Source organism: Molothrus ater, chromosome 11 (assembly GCF_012460135.2).
Source record: "Molothrus ater isolate BHLD 08-10-18 breed brown headed cowbird chromosome 11, BPBGC_Mater_1.1, whole genome shotgun sequence".
Classification (NCBI taxonomy): domain Eukaryota; kingdom Metazoa; phylum Chordata; class Aves; order Passeriformes; family Icteridae; genus Molothrus; species Molothrus ater.
Genome location: NC_050488.2, coordinates 9,320,974 through 9,333,686, shown reverse-complemented (window position 1 = coordinate 9,333,686; position 12,713 = coordinate 9,320,974). Strand labels below are relative to the sequence as shown.

General features: G+C 54.7%; 1 protein-coding gene across 1 annotated transcript in view; it reads right to left on the bottom strand.

Annotated features, from left to right (window-relative positions):
• NCKIPSD (NCK interacting protein with SH3 domain) overlaps nucleotides 1-5,063 on the bottom strand; it is a 50,017-nt gene extending 44,954 nt beyond the window's left edge. Inside the window, exon 1 of the mRNA XM_036390751.2 lies at nucleotides 4,828-5,063. Within this exon, the coding sequence (XP_036246644.1) occupies nucleotides 4,828-4,998 (171 nt within the window). The 5' untranslated portion in view covers nucleotides 4,999-5,063. The remainder of the gene's footprint in view (nucleotides 1-4,827) is intronic.
• Between the last annotated feature and the right edge of the window lie 7,650 nt (nucleotides 5,064-12,713).

The following is a 12,713-nucleotide window of genomic DNA, read 5'->3' as shown; positions in this document are numbered from 1 at the left end:
TCCATCCCTGAACCAATGCACATGAGATCCTGGCAGAGAAGCAACACAATTACAAACAAGGAGTTTTCCAGCAAGCCAGTGAACTGAATTAACTGAGAGTGGGGGCTCACAAGAGCAGAGGCAGCTTAGGGGAAGGCTGGACAGCAGGGCTGGGTGTAGCATGTGGGATCAGGCTGGAGGAGTGGCCATGAGCTGTGAGACCCACACTCTGAGCCCTGGCATGCCCTGGTCTGCAAGAAAAGGCAGCTCCTACACTACCTCACTCTGCACCACTCACTCTGTCCTGAACACAGGTCAACGCTACAACAAGAAATAGGGCAGAATGGTTTGGGTAAACAGAGTGCTCAAATGTCACTCCCTCACAAAAACCTGTCTTCTTTGCAGCTGGGGAGGTGACACACCACTCCTGTGCCTGCCTGATCAGGACTACCTGTACTCTGCCACTATGCACTTGCTCGTGCTGCAGGAGGATTTTAGTTGTTGCTAGGCTGCACAAAGCAGTCTCTTATTTTTATCACATGTCTGTTTATTCTTGTAGAAAAAGATACTGCAAACAGCAATCCAAGGCATCCTCAAAATGCTTGTTACACTCTATGCTTGGCTCCATTTTCTCACCAAACAGTCCAAAGCTTCTTGGCCATCAGCATACACACCTTTGCACCCAAACAGACCTTTTCTTGCTCCTCCAGAGGTACCATGTGAAAGCATGAACAGAGATTCAAAATTCAAATTACAAACAATTTTTCAGTTATTCCAAATAAATTTAAGGTAATTTTGAAAAGGATATCAATAATAATTTCAAAGCCGTTTCCTAACGGCTTAATACAGCTGGAATAGCTAATTTGTAACAGCCAGCAGGCTAAGCCATTCCCACTTCATCAGGAAACATCTCCCTGTGACTTAGCACTTATTTTTGCACCCCTGACATTTACCAATAGAGCATTTTAAAGCTGCCATTGCCCTCCCCAGCATTTAATGTTAACATTTTCATTGACGGACAATGCAGCCTGGGTCAGTGCAGACACGAGACGAGACAAGATCAGCTGTGGTGCCAGGCAAAGCTCAGAGCTGAAGTAGCCCTGCTGCTCCTGAATGTGAGTCCCACAGCAGGAGCAAAGCACCACGGCCAGCCCCTGTCCTGCCAGGAGCAGATCAGCTTTCCTGGCAGGCCAAGTGTCACCCACACTCAGCATCCTCCAGGACAACCACTCCCTCCGTGCTCCTGGTGCTGCTGTGCCACAGCCTGAAATCTTCATCCAGAGCTGGAATAATAACTCCACATTCCCTTACAAAACTCCAGGTTCTATCATAATATTAGCAACATAGAGCTATTTATCCCACAGAAAGGAATCTTATTATTTGCTAGACTTAGCATTTGTCCCTTTCTGACACTGAGTGAACTTCCTGTGCCTCAGCAAGCTTTCCAAATTGAATCTTTTACAGCTGCACATAAAGCTTTGAAAAGCCTATCTTCTGGAGTGACTGTCTGACTCCAGAGGACACCCTAAGCTCCATTTTAATCTCCGTATTTTTCAGCCACTCATACATCACTTAAGCATCAGCACACAGCTGGAGACTAAAGACCAACCTCATGCTGACGGGCACCTTGCTGTTCAATAGGAAGGCCTGGCACTTGAGCAGACAGTTTTGCTGCAGCAGTATTCACCTGGCATTAGATATTAGCACATTTCTTGCTCCACCAGTAGCTGCAGGCCACTACCCTCGTTCTGTCACTGGCACAGTGCTAGGTACACATTTTCACTTGTCTGGCAGCAGCACCCACAGCCCCTGAGTACATGACCTTGCTGGGCACTATCATGCCTGCTGGTGTCAAGGCCTCCCAAGATCTCCACCAAGGGCATGCAGAGCCAGGGCAAAGCCATATCTGAGGCCACTGTTTCAACAAGCAACTTTCTCTGTGTGCAGTCCACAAGCTGCCCCATTCAGCAGCACAGCCCAATCCTCCCCTCTCGCTGTTTTACGGCCTCAGCATCTATCCCCAGAATGGCACTCAGCTTGAAATGACTCTTAATAACCCAAACAGGAGCTAAAAGGGAACTACAGAAGAGTAAAATCAGCAGGAATATCAGCTGAAGTTGGGCGTTTCTAATTGACTCAAATTAACTTCACATCATCTGTACCTTCTGGTGCTCTGGCTGGGCCCCAACTTGTTTCTTAGGGGCATTCTAAGATGGATTTGTTGGTGGAGCTTTTCCCCCCCTACAACTAACTCTCCTTTAACAGCAATACTGAGCCACAAGGATTTCAATACAAAATCCTGCAAAAAGACATCAGACAAAAATAAGCATTAAAAAATAACTGGGAATTAGTTTCTTCTCTTAGAGAAGCCAAGGCATCAATATCCCATATCTGTGAAAGCTGAGAAAAAAACAACCCTGAAACGTAAGAGGAGCTCAGAAGAAAAAAAATGTTCCTAACAGTGCTCAGCAGCAAGAGCAGCCCCAGCCTCCCTCGTGAGGTTGCTGTGAGGGGCTGTGACTGTTCCCAACCTATTGCTCACCTGGAGCCTTACTGCGCTGCTGAGGAAGGCCAAGCTTACCTTTACAATGGTGACTCCTGTTGGCCAGCTCTCTCCCTGCTAACACCAATCATTAGCGGTGCTTCTCCCTGCTGTGATTGGGGCAGCATTAATTACCTCCCGAACCGCTGGCACTAATTGGTCTCTGTGCCCTTATTAAAACAAAACTGGGCGACAAATGTTTGCACTCCTCCTGGACATTGAGCGAACAATCTCAAGCACATTCTTGGTGAGCAGATGCTTTCTACCATGAATAAACACATGTTTTGACTTCACATCAGCTCTTCAGAGCTGGCAAGATGTAACAGCAGAAAGTCAGTCACAGACACGCAGGATGACTGCAACTGCAGAGCAGCAAATTAGATCCTGCTGCTTCACACATCATCAACAAATTCAGGTGCTGGAAATTTAATGGCCAAAACACAGCTGAGCAGATGCAGGGAAGACTGTTTCCTACAACAAGGTCTAAAAGCATTTGGGAAAGTTACAGCTGAGCTAGAGGGAATGCTCACAAAGTCACCAGCAATGCTGCTTTAATACCAGTGCATTACTAACATGTCAGGAGTTAGCCTGGCAGGCTGCAAGCTGTGTTGAGGCTGCAGCAAAATATAATGTTAGAAAAGAATGTAAAGTCATAGAATAAATACTTTTCCTGTAAGATTTTGAGATGCATACTAGCAAGGTACCTGCAAGAAAAACTGGTATGAGTGAGCAGCCTAGAAGAAGGCTCCTGCACCCACAGCAGCGAGAAGACGTCATGCCACACAAGCAAATGAAGCAAGAGACTGCAGAGAGGAAACTCATGAGCAGCAACCTGGAGCTATGCCACTGTGGGGTTTTAAAATCTAGCAGTTAATAAGGTCTTTGCTCTGTAACTAAATAGCTCCTGTAAAGAGCTTATTAAGGGCTTATTGATACACAAGATGTCCCTTTCTGTCAGGCCATCCTGCCAGGCTGCAGAAGAGCCCCAGCTTCACAGGATGGATGGACCAAGTGGCCATCAAAGAGACCTGGTGTTGCCCTGACACACATACACACTCTCCTGTTAATGCTTGTCTCACTGGAGTGCTCTGCAAAGCCCACACCCACACTTACTTACAGCTTGAGTTACTGCTAATCAGAAATTCAATGGCATCTGAAGGAGCAGCAGCAGCACACTACAATAAAGAGGGTTGTCACCATTTTCAGACAGACTCCAAAAGGCCCCTTTGTAACATTCACATGCATTTCTGTGCAGTTACCCATTCACTGATGCAAAGAGTTTTCAGCATCCAGGTCCCACAGCTATCCTGTGGCCCAGAAGTACCAAAATTCATGGCCTCCTCCATTAATTAATTCTATATGAAATGCCTATTTTAATTTTAGAAGCCATGTTTTCCCACTAAGCAGCCCCTGCACTGTACAAGCCCCATGTAACCTCTTTCCCTTGACTCTTGCATGGCACAGTGCTCACACCCAGCAGTAAAAGGTGCACTACATCCTCTGACCCCAGTTAGGGCCACAGCAGGTGCTCGGACCTTGGGTAACGCCCAGTATCACCAACCTGGCTGTCAGTGCTGCCAGGGCTTCTCCAGGCCCCCAGGACAGCAGGGGTGTGCTGTGGGTGTCGTGCTGTGTTAGCGGAAGGAGGACAATCATCCCTCACTACTCACTGTGGGGGTACCACACACACGGAGCCCCCAGGCTGAACAGCCAGCACGGGAAGGGCCATAGGAGTGCCACTAACTTACACCAACCACAGCTGCTGGCCGGGACACTCCGGTTTACCTGCACTCATGTTTACTCCGGGGAGGAGAATCCCCCTCAGCATCTCCCAGGGATTTTCCCATCTTCCTCTCCCAGTTCTGCAGGAGTGAACAGCCCGTCAGACTTTCAGGCCCAGGAGATCCGTATCCAACCCCCTTCCTAGGGATGAGCGTGCTGAGCTCTCACTTTGTCCCTGCCCCGCAAGGCTGGTGCTCCCCAAACCTGACACCACGGGAGATGTCTCCTGCCCCCTGCCACCACGGGACTCCCATCCCACGGTGTCCCAGACCGTTCCCGCCTGCCGCACACACGGCAGGGGCAGCCACGGCCACAGAAATCGCGCACCCCTTTCCCCAGCCGGGCCAGCGGCTCCCGGAGAACACACGCGAGAGGCACGAGCGGCTGGGGCTGGGCTCTGCCACCGCCCCGGCACTAACCCAGCCTGGGACGGCCAGCAAAGCCCCGCTGCCCGCGAGGGGCCAGGGCAGCGCCGCCCAGCCCCGGGACCTCCGGCAGAGCCACCCCCGCCCGGCCCGGCCCACCTGCAGCCGCTGGAGGTAGGAGGCCGGCGCGTAGCCCGTCTCGCCCGAGCCGGCGCGGGTGACGAGCCACCAGTGCTGGTTGCTGCGCTCCAGCAGCAGGAAGGTCTCTCCGGCAGTGAAGGGCAGCGAGTTGGGCTCGGCCGAGCGGAAGCTGTACAGGGCCCGGTACATGGCGGCGGTACCGGCGGCACCGGCAGCACCGGCACCTCCGCCCGCCCGGACCGGACCGGGCCCGCCCCCGCCGGCCCCGCCCACACGCCGCCGCCGCGCCCCGCCCCCCGCGCGGTACCGCCCCCTGGCGGCGCGGCGGCGCCACTCCCCCCTCCCCGCCGGCCCCGCCCCGCCCCGCGCCGCCCGCCCGAAGCGGCAGGGGGCGCCAGCGGCTCGCGCAGCGTCCTGAGGCGGCAGCGACCCGGGCACCGACCCGGGCACCGACTCCGGTACCAACCCCGGCACCGACCCCAGCACCGACCCCGGCACTTGCACCCGGGACTGACCCCCAGAACTAACACACGGGACTAAGCCATGAGACAGACCCCCGGAACCCGGGCACTGCCCCCGGGATGACCCCCGGCACCGAGGGGCCGTCGGCAGGATCCAGAAGCACGGGCGCTTTCCCGGCACCGGCCCGTTCGTGTCCCTCCTCAATCACACACCGGCCTGGGTCACTGCCGGCTCCTGGGGTCACCGCTCCCGCCCCCCACCCATCGCCCACCGCGCCTGGCCCCTCTGTCCCCCGCCATGGCCCAGCTGGCCCCAGGCACATCGCTTCCCCATTAAATCCGCCCGTCCCGGCCAGTGTCCCCGAGCAGCCCTCCTCTCGGAATGCCGTGTTGGAGCACCCGGTACCACTGAGCCCACCAAGTCCTTGTGTGCCCGCCAGTCCCACACTGGGGGCCCCGAGGGCTCCCCCGGTAAGCTCCCCTGGGCCAGTCCCGTTCCCAACCACTTCCCCAGCATGGGATCGGGACACAACCAGGGCTGGCTCTGACCTGCAGCGAACACAGTGACCTGGCAGGTGGCCATGGGGACCTAGGACACAGCCCATCAGGCCTGGAGCTCTCCATGAAGACACAGCAGCCCCCAGCCCCATTCATCTCCTTGTCCCATTCCAGGAGAACAACCCTTTGGGACACTACCCCCAGTAGCCCAAGACCCCTGCAAGCCGCCCCACCTCCCTGAGGCATCAGCAGCTTCCCTTGATCCCTGCTTCCCAGGGATTTGAGCCCTTCTCGCTGTCCCAGGGGAGTGGGTGGCAGCCCTGCAGGGCATGGTGCCCCCTCCCTCTTCCCCAGACAGGGCTTTCTCCATGCTGCCCTAGGAACAAGACAAATTTTCCACCTGAAAAAGCCAGCACAGATAGCCTAGGAGCAGGGTGGGTGGGGACCTGGTTACAGCACCCCAGTGGAACTAGTACATACTCCTGCAGCCAAGCCCACCACAGACACCCCTCATCCATGCTGCCCACCCCTGCCATCCTGCTGGAATGCAAGAATGCAGAGAAGGAACAGTCCACAGATCCCGGCTCACAGTTACAGGGGGGTTTAACTCATCCAGAAAGCATTCACAACCCAATCCAACCAGTGGTAATACAATAAAAACCAGGCTTGCAGTGGCCACAACCCCCTGCCTGCTCCCAGCACAGCCCACCCAGGCCCTCACTTTCCCAGCCCTGGCAGTGAGATAATTCATTCTGATCCTGGTTACGCAGGGATGGAGGATGGAGTGGGAGTGAGCGGTTGCCTAGACTCCCCCACTGCGGCGGGTACCGGGAATCACTGCGGTGTATGAGCTGGAGTTGGGCACACTCAGGCTGGAAAAACAGCGGGGAGCTTTAACTGACAACTGTGAGATGTAATCAGGGCTGAATCCTTCAGGAGCCCTTCAGGTCTGAACTTCCTGCCTGGTCACTGTCCCTTCCAGATGCCCATCAGGGAACAGCATGACAGTGGGCAAGGGCTGGGCAGCCGGGGATCGCCACTGCAGGAGAGAAAACATTCCCATTTGTGGAGTCATCCCTATCCCACAGGAACAGAATTCTCTGCTTTTCTGTCCCCGTCCTGGTTTGGCTGCAGTGTTCACCCTGCCTGTGTGTCCCCACTCCAGGTGAGCCCTGGCCATTCCCTGGCACAAGCCCAGCTGTTTGTGCTGGAATAACGGTGCTTTGTTTCCACGAAGTCAGCAGCACAGGCTGTGCTGGCAGGCAGAGGCAGCTGAGGGGGATGCAGGCACCCACAAACCACATCCCACATGCACAGCAGCAGCAGCAGCACCCCAGTCTCTTCCTGTGCTCAGCACAGCATCCCAGCTCTACCAGACAGAGGCTGGGAAGGATTTCTCTGTAAAGGGCCCCTTCTTCTGCATCTGGCTAGAATGCAGAGCCCAGGACAAATTCCTGCTGCTGAGTAATCAGCTCTGAATTGCAAGTGCCAGGTGATTTATATTGGCCAGGGAGGGGCAATGAACAAGGATCCTGCTTTGTCACTTGCAGGTGACTTTTAAAGCTGAACTTGAGACCTCGGGAAAATAATACTTGCATCCCTTGTCCTCAGAGCCTTGGGGGACTGGGATCACTGTAAGCCATGAAGGGCTCAGTGCGTGTGTGGCAGCCCCCACACTCCTGTTTTCCTCCAGAGCTGTGGAGGGGAAGTGTTGCACAACAGCACTCATATGATTGGAACACAAACTTGCCAGCTCCACATACACTTATATAATTCTGCACCGTCTGCTCGTCAACACGTTGCAAAACAGCAGTGGGATCAATCGCTCTACTTTTAGGTATACAAATATTATTGCACTCTCACCAGCCCTCTCTGGGTGAAAAGTCGTAGGGATGTGAGGTATTGTGAGGACCCCAGGCCCACAGCTCTGGGGACAGTGTCTTCAGTGTGTCCTGCAGGGGCTGGGGTGTCCAAGGCCAGGATGGCCAGGCATGTCCTTACTTCCCAGTGTCCTGATGGCCCTTCCTCCTGGAAAACCTCACTAAAAGGCTGTAGATAGGACCCTGGAATTGCATACATCAGTATCACTTCCAGAAGATCTCACCTCCCCAACTACATCTGCTCCCTTACGGGAGAAGCCCCCAAACCTGTGCTGCCTGCAGGGAGCTGGGAAGGGTGCTCCGCCGGGCAGGAGCAAGCTCTGCTCCTGCCCCTTGCAAGGAACACAGTGATCCGTGCTGAGCCCGAAAACACCCGCGAGGCGCTGCTGTTTGACGGCCGCTTCTCCGCAGAGCACATGTGGAGAAGCCGAAGCTGCTGGGGCAGTGGGTGGCTCTGGGCCCGCTCTGTTCCGCCTGCCTGCCGGGCCGAGGTGCCCGCAGGGCTCCTTGCGCAACGCGTCCTGCACAAAGCCGGGGCTGGCTGGGGCCCAGACCCCTCCTGTGGCCGGAGGAAGGAGCAGCCAGTGCCTGCCAACAGCTGCACTTCCTAGAAACGAAGAAGACAGAAGGTCGAGAGAGTTGAGGGATGGTGGAGGGGGGCCCGGGGGATGCTGCGGGGAGGATTGGAGCGCTGCGGGTTCCGAGGCAAGCAGCACACAGCCTAGCCTGCCCTGTAGCTTCTCTTCAGGAAAACAAGCTCTTTGGCTTCACACAACAGCTCCCTGTTCTTTGTTAAACTCTGCTCACGTCCAGAGCTGAGCCCCTTCCAACCCACGCACTCTGTGGGCCGGCACTGCTCCTTCCCAGCTCTCCCTGCCGGGGCAGCTCGCAGCCTCCAATGCCATGCTGCAGAAAACAGTGGCTCAGGACAGTGCCACTTTCTCTGCCACCAGCCCAATAGCCAGACAGAAGGCATTGGAGGCTGAGGGAAGTGGGGCACAGGGGTAAGGTGCTTGGCAGCGAGAACACCACACCCTGGGTTCCCCAGGCTGTCCTTCCAGCTGCAGGGCTGCCGGGTGAAGGGCACTCCTGGCTTCACATCTGTCTCCAAGCAGGCCAATGCTGCCTTGCCCAACACCACCCTGCTCACGTCCTTGTCTCATTGCATGTGGGAAGAGTTGCAAAACAAGGGGTTGCCTGGGGTGCAGCAGTGGATCCTGACTCTGTGGGCTGCAGGAGCTCCTCTGCTTCTCTTTAAAAGAGAAATTGAAAGGACTCTACACAGGGCCAATGCAGCCTGTCACAGCTGAACTGGTGGGGACACTGCTATGGTGCAAACCCAAGAAAGAGAAGACAGAGCCTATCACCTCATCTGGAGCTGGCAGCCCAGCACCATGTGAGGCTGTTTCCAAGGGTTACCCTTTGCTGGCCATATGGTTTGTGAGGCAGGAGGGACAGGGACCATGGCCCTGCTTACATCCTTCCCATGAGGAGGAGCCCTGGGCTGGTGGGTAGATGCAGAGGGCCCTGGTGAGCAGGTGAGGGTGCTGGGATGGGGATCCCCACTAAGGGAACACGGTGCTCAGCCTGGTGGGGCCGTCTCCAGGGTTTGTTCTGCTTTCATTCAGGTGTCTGAGTTACAAGCTTCAAACAAAGGCCAGGCAACAGAGGGCTGGGGGAGGGCGCTTAGCCAACCCTCATTTCCATACCATTGAAAGAAGGTGGCTTTTCTCCCAGACAGGGACACAAGCCATTCATTCCCTGTCCCCTCTGCCCTGCCCTACATGACTCCAAGGCTTGGGCACCATTGGAGATGGCCACAGGGCTGTGCAGGACCCTGACCCTGTGCCAAGGATGGATCCATGCACAGGATGGACAGACAGTGGCCCCCAGCCTCACTACAGCATCACTAGTTTTGTTAGCCTCCAGCTAAGCCCACCACCATTAGAAACAGGGAAGGCACAGCTGCAGGGCCACACACAGCAGCCACTGTCTCCAGCAGTGAGTGCCCCAGAGCCATCAGGGCACAGGGTCCCTCTGCCCTCGTGTGCTGAGAACCACCTGTGTCCCCAGTGGCTCGGGTCTGAGCCCTTTGCAGCCCCAGGGCCACAGAGTGAACCATTCTTCCCTGGGCAGGGAGCACAGCAACTTCGGGCTGCTGCCCTGTGAGATGTCACTCTTGGCAACAAGGAAATACTTTGTTCTTACTCCATTAAAGGCATTTGTGTGTCCCTCCCCACTGGCACAGGCCCAGCTCAGGGGAAGAAGTCCAGCAGCTACTCAAGAAGCAGCAGCACAGGATGGGGACAGTGCAGGGACAAAGGTGCCCTCTCTCCAGCAAGGCCAGGGCCTGTCCCCTGCCTCTTTTTGCTTCTGCCCTGCCTAACCCCAGTGGCAGGGAGGCTACTTACCAAAAGATCCTGGCAGGTCCACCGAGCAGCATTGCTCACCCCCCACCTCAGTCCCCAGTATCCTGCCAGCAAAGCAGAGCTCAATTCACTGGAGAAACCAGTGCCAGCTGCAGGAATGTGTTTCATCTCCAGCCAGCTGATGCATGGCAATTCCCATCAGCCACCCCAGTTTTGGGCTAGAAGTGACCTATTTATGTAAGGCAAGCTCTCCACAAGCCTGGGCCTGGTGCAGCACCCTCCAGGGGCAGCCATAGGAAAGCAGGAGCTGCTGCCTAGGGGCTTGGACCTTGCCAGGCTGGACTCAGGCTGTCTCTCACGCAGCCCCTCAAAGCCACCAGTGCAGGGTCAGAGCCAGCCCACTGCAGCCACCCTCGTCAATGGCCCTGCTAGGGCAGGGCTGGCAGGAAAAGGTGGGTCTTCTCCAAGCATCAGGAAGCAGACAGGGAGGAGACCAGACACAGGGGAGCCTTGAGGAACAGGGACGTGCACGCAGCATTGTCCTCCACAGGAGCAGAGGCTGCAGAAATTACAGAATGGGGGCTCCCTGCCAGGGCACAGGCTGTTCCAGCTCCTGTCCCCCATCCCAGCAGCAGGGCTGGTCTGTGGAGGTGCCTCTCCCATGGTGCAGGGCTCCTCAGGACACATGAGGGAACCAGCCCAGCTGCTCCTTCCCAGTGCCCTTTCTGGCACATCCAGCACAGAGGGAAGCTCACAGTCCAGGGAGGACCAGAGCTGTGGGGAGCCATGCTCAAGAGCATGCACACAAAAAACCATAAAAGCCTTTGAGTCTATTCCTGAGCATAACTACTGCTCTCCCATTATTCCACCACTCTGTCCTTTGCCATGGTCCAACAGGTCACCACCAGACCACAAACAGCCGCACCAAATCCTGCTCATCCCATTTCTGTCTTCCAAGAAGCCCAAGCACAGGGCTGGAGAGCCATTTACAGGAATTGTGGGAACCCCTTTCCCACCCCAGCATGCTGGCAGTTACAAAATTGCCTTTCCACAAATAAGGCATTGCCTGGAGGGGTACGTGCAGAACAGCATGGAAGAAAGAAGAAACTGCTCTTGAAGTTTGCAAGATAATATCCGATTTAGGTACTTGCACAGGGGTTACCCCTTTTTTAACCTTCAAGGATGTGGCTCAACGAAGGGATTTTTCCTCTTGATGGCTTGCTGTTACATAACTCGAAGTAACTAAGGAAAAAGGTCTTCTCTGTTCCTGCTCCCTCCCTCCCAGCTGCTGCAGCCCAGGAAGCTCCCAACCACCTTGTTGCTGTGGAGCCCTGGCACAGCATCTCTCAATCCTCAGACAATATTGGCAAAAAGATTTTAGCAGTGCTGGCCTGAGCCACAGGTGCCTCCACCTTCCTGCAGCAGCACCCATTGCACCTGAGGGTTTGCTATTATTCTGCATGGACCCCCCAGTGCTCCAGGTCTGGCTGCTGACACCAAACTGAAAGCATGTCCAGCTGAGCTTACCCTGCTGGCAGGGTTTCTGCAGCTCCCTGCCTGTACCCAGGGCCGTGTCTGCAGGCTTGTTCTGGAGGCAGCTTGCATCAGAGCAAAGGCGATTGTTCTCATCGGATTTTATGAATTCCCTCCAGAGTTCCTACGTAACACAAGTACATTAGGGGACTTTATCCCTGCTAATTTGAGACGACAAAGTCAAACCATGTATCAGATGAATCTGCACAGGGAGGCTTATTCATAAGTAGCAGCAATGATAGGGGACTACAGTGCCTGCCAAGAGACTCGTCATTAGCTCATTAGCAGAGGACATCACATCCTAAACGGGAGAACTGAAAAGGAAACATCACCTTGCAGCCATGGCCCCTCTCCTTGTGCTGAGTGCATCTTGGAGTGCAGCTCATCAATGCTGAAGGCATTTTGCAGTTGAGATGCCAAGAATAAGTAGCCCCATCCTCCCCTCCTGCCCAAGGGTTTTTGCAGCCAGTGTCAGGAGTGGTTCACAGGGCCCTGTCAGCTGCACTCACCACTGGAGTCTCACCCAGAAGCAATATACAGCCTGTTCATGCTGGACAAGCCCATCTCCAGAAACAGCAGCCCCTGTACTGGCATAAAATATTGAGGCCACTGCAAGATCTAAAAATACCTGTTTAAAACCAACATCAGTTGGTGCCTGAACACTGGAACAACACAAACCCGAACAAAACCCAAACAATAAAAGCCCACCCACAAACTCATGTTCAAGCAAAGGTTAAAAACTTCTTTAAAAAGTACAAAGGAGCACAGAAGAGCCATTAGACAGATTTTGATCAGGAGAAATTGATGGCAACTGCTGGGGAATATGAAACTGAAGCTACAGGACTACAGCCAGCTGAAGAGGATGACTTTCCACAAGCAGAGCTGCAGCCTTCCTGTCACATCCCACCTCTCCTAAGCAAGCCTGCAGGCAAAGTACGGGCCAGGGAGATGATTCACCTGACTCTTCTGCACAAACTGACTACTTCATCTTGATTATCTGTAACAGGAACTTTCCCAGCCTTACCTCAGCACTTCCACACCCATTTTTCTCTTGGCACTATCATGACGTAGGTCCTGTATCTAAAAATGGTTAGATAAATGCTTCTTGTACCAGAACCGTTGGTTTAGTTACTCTGTTATTTCAGTTACTCACTACCCTCTCA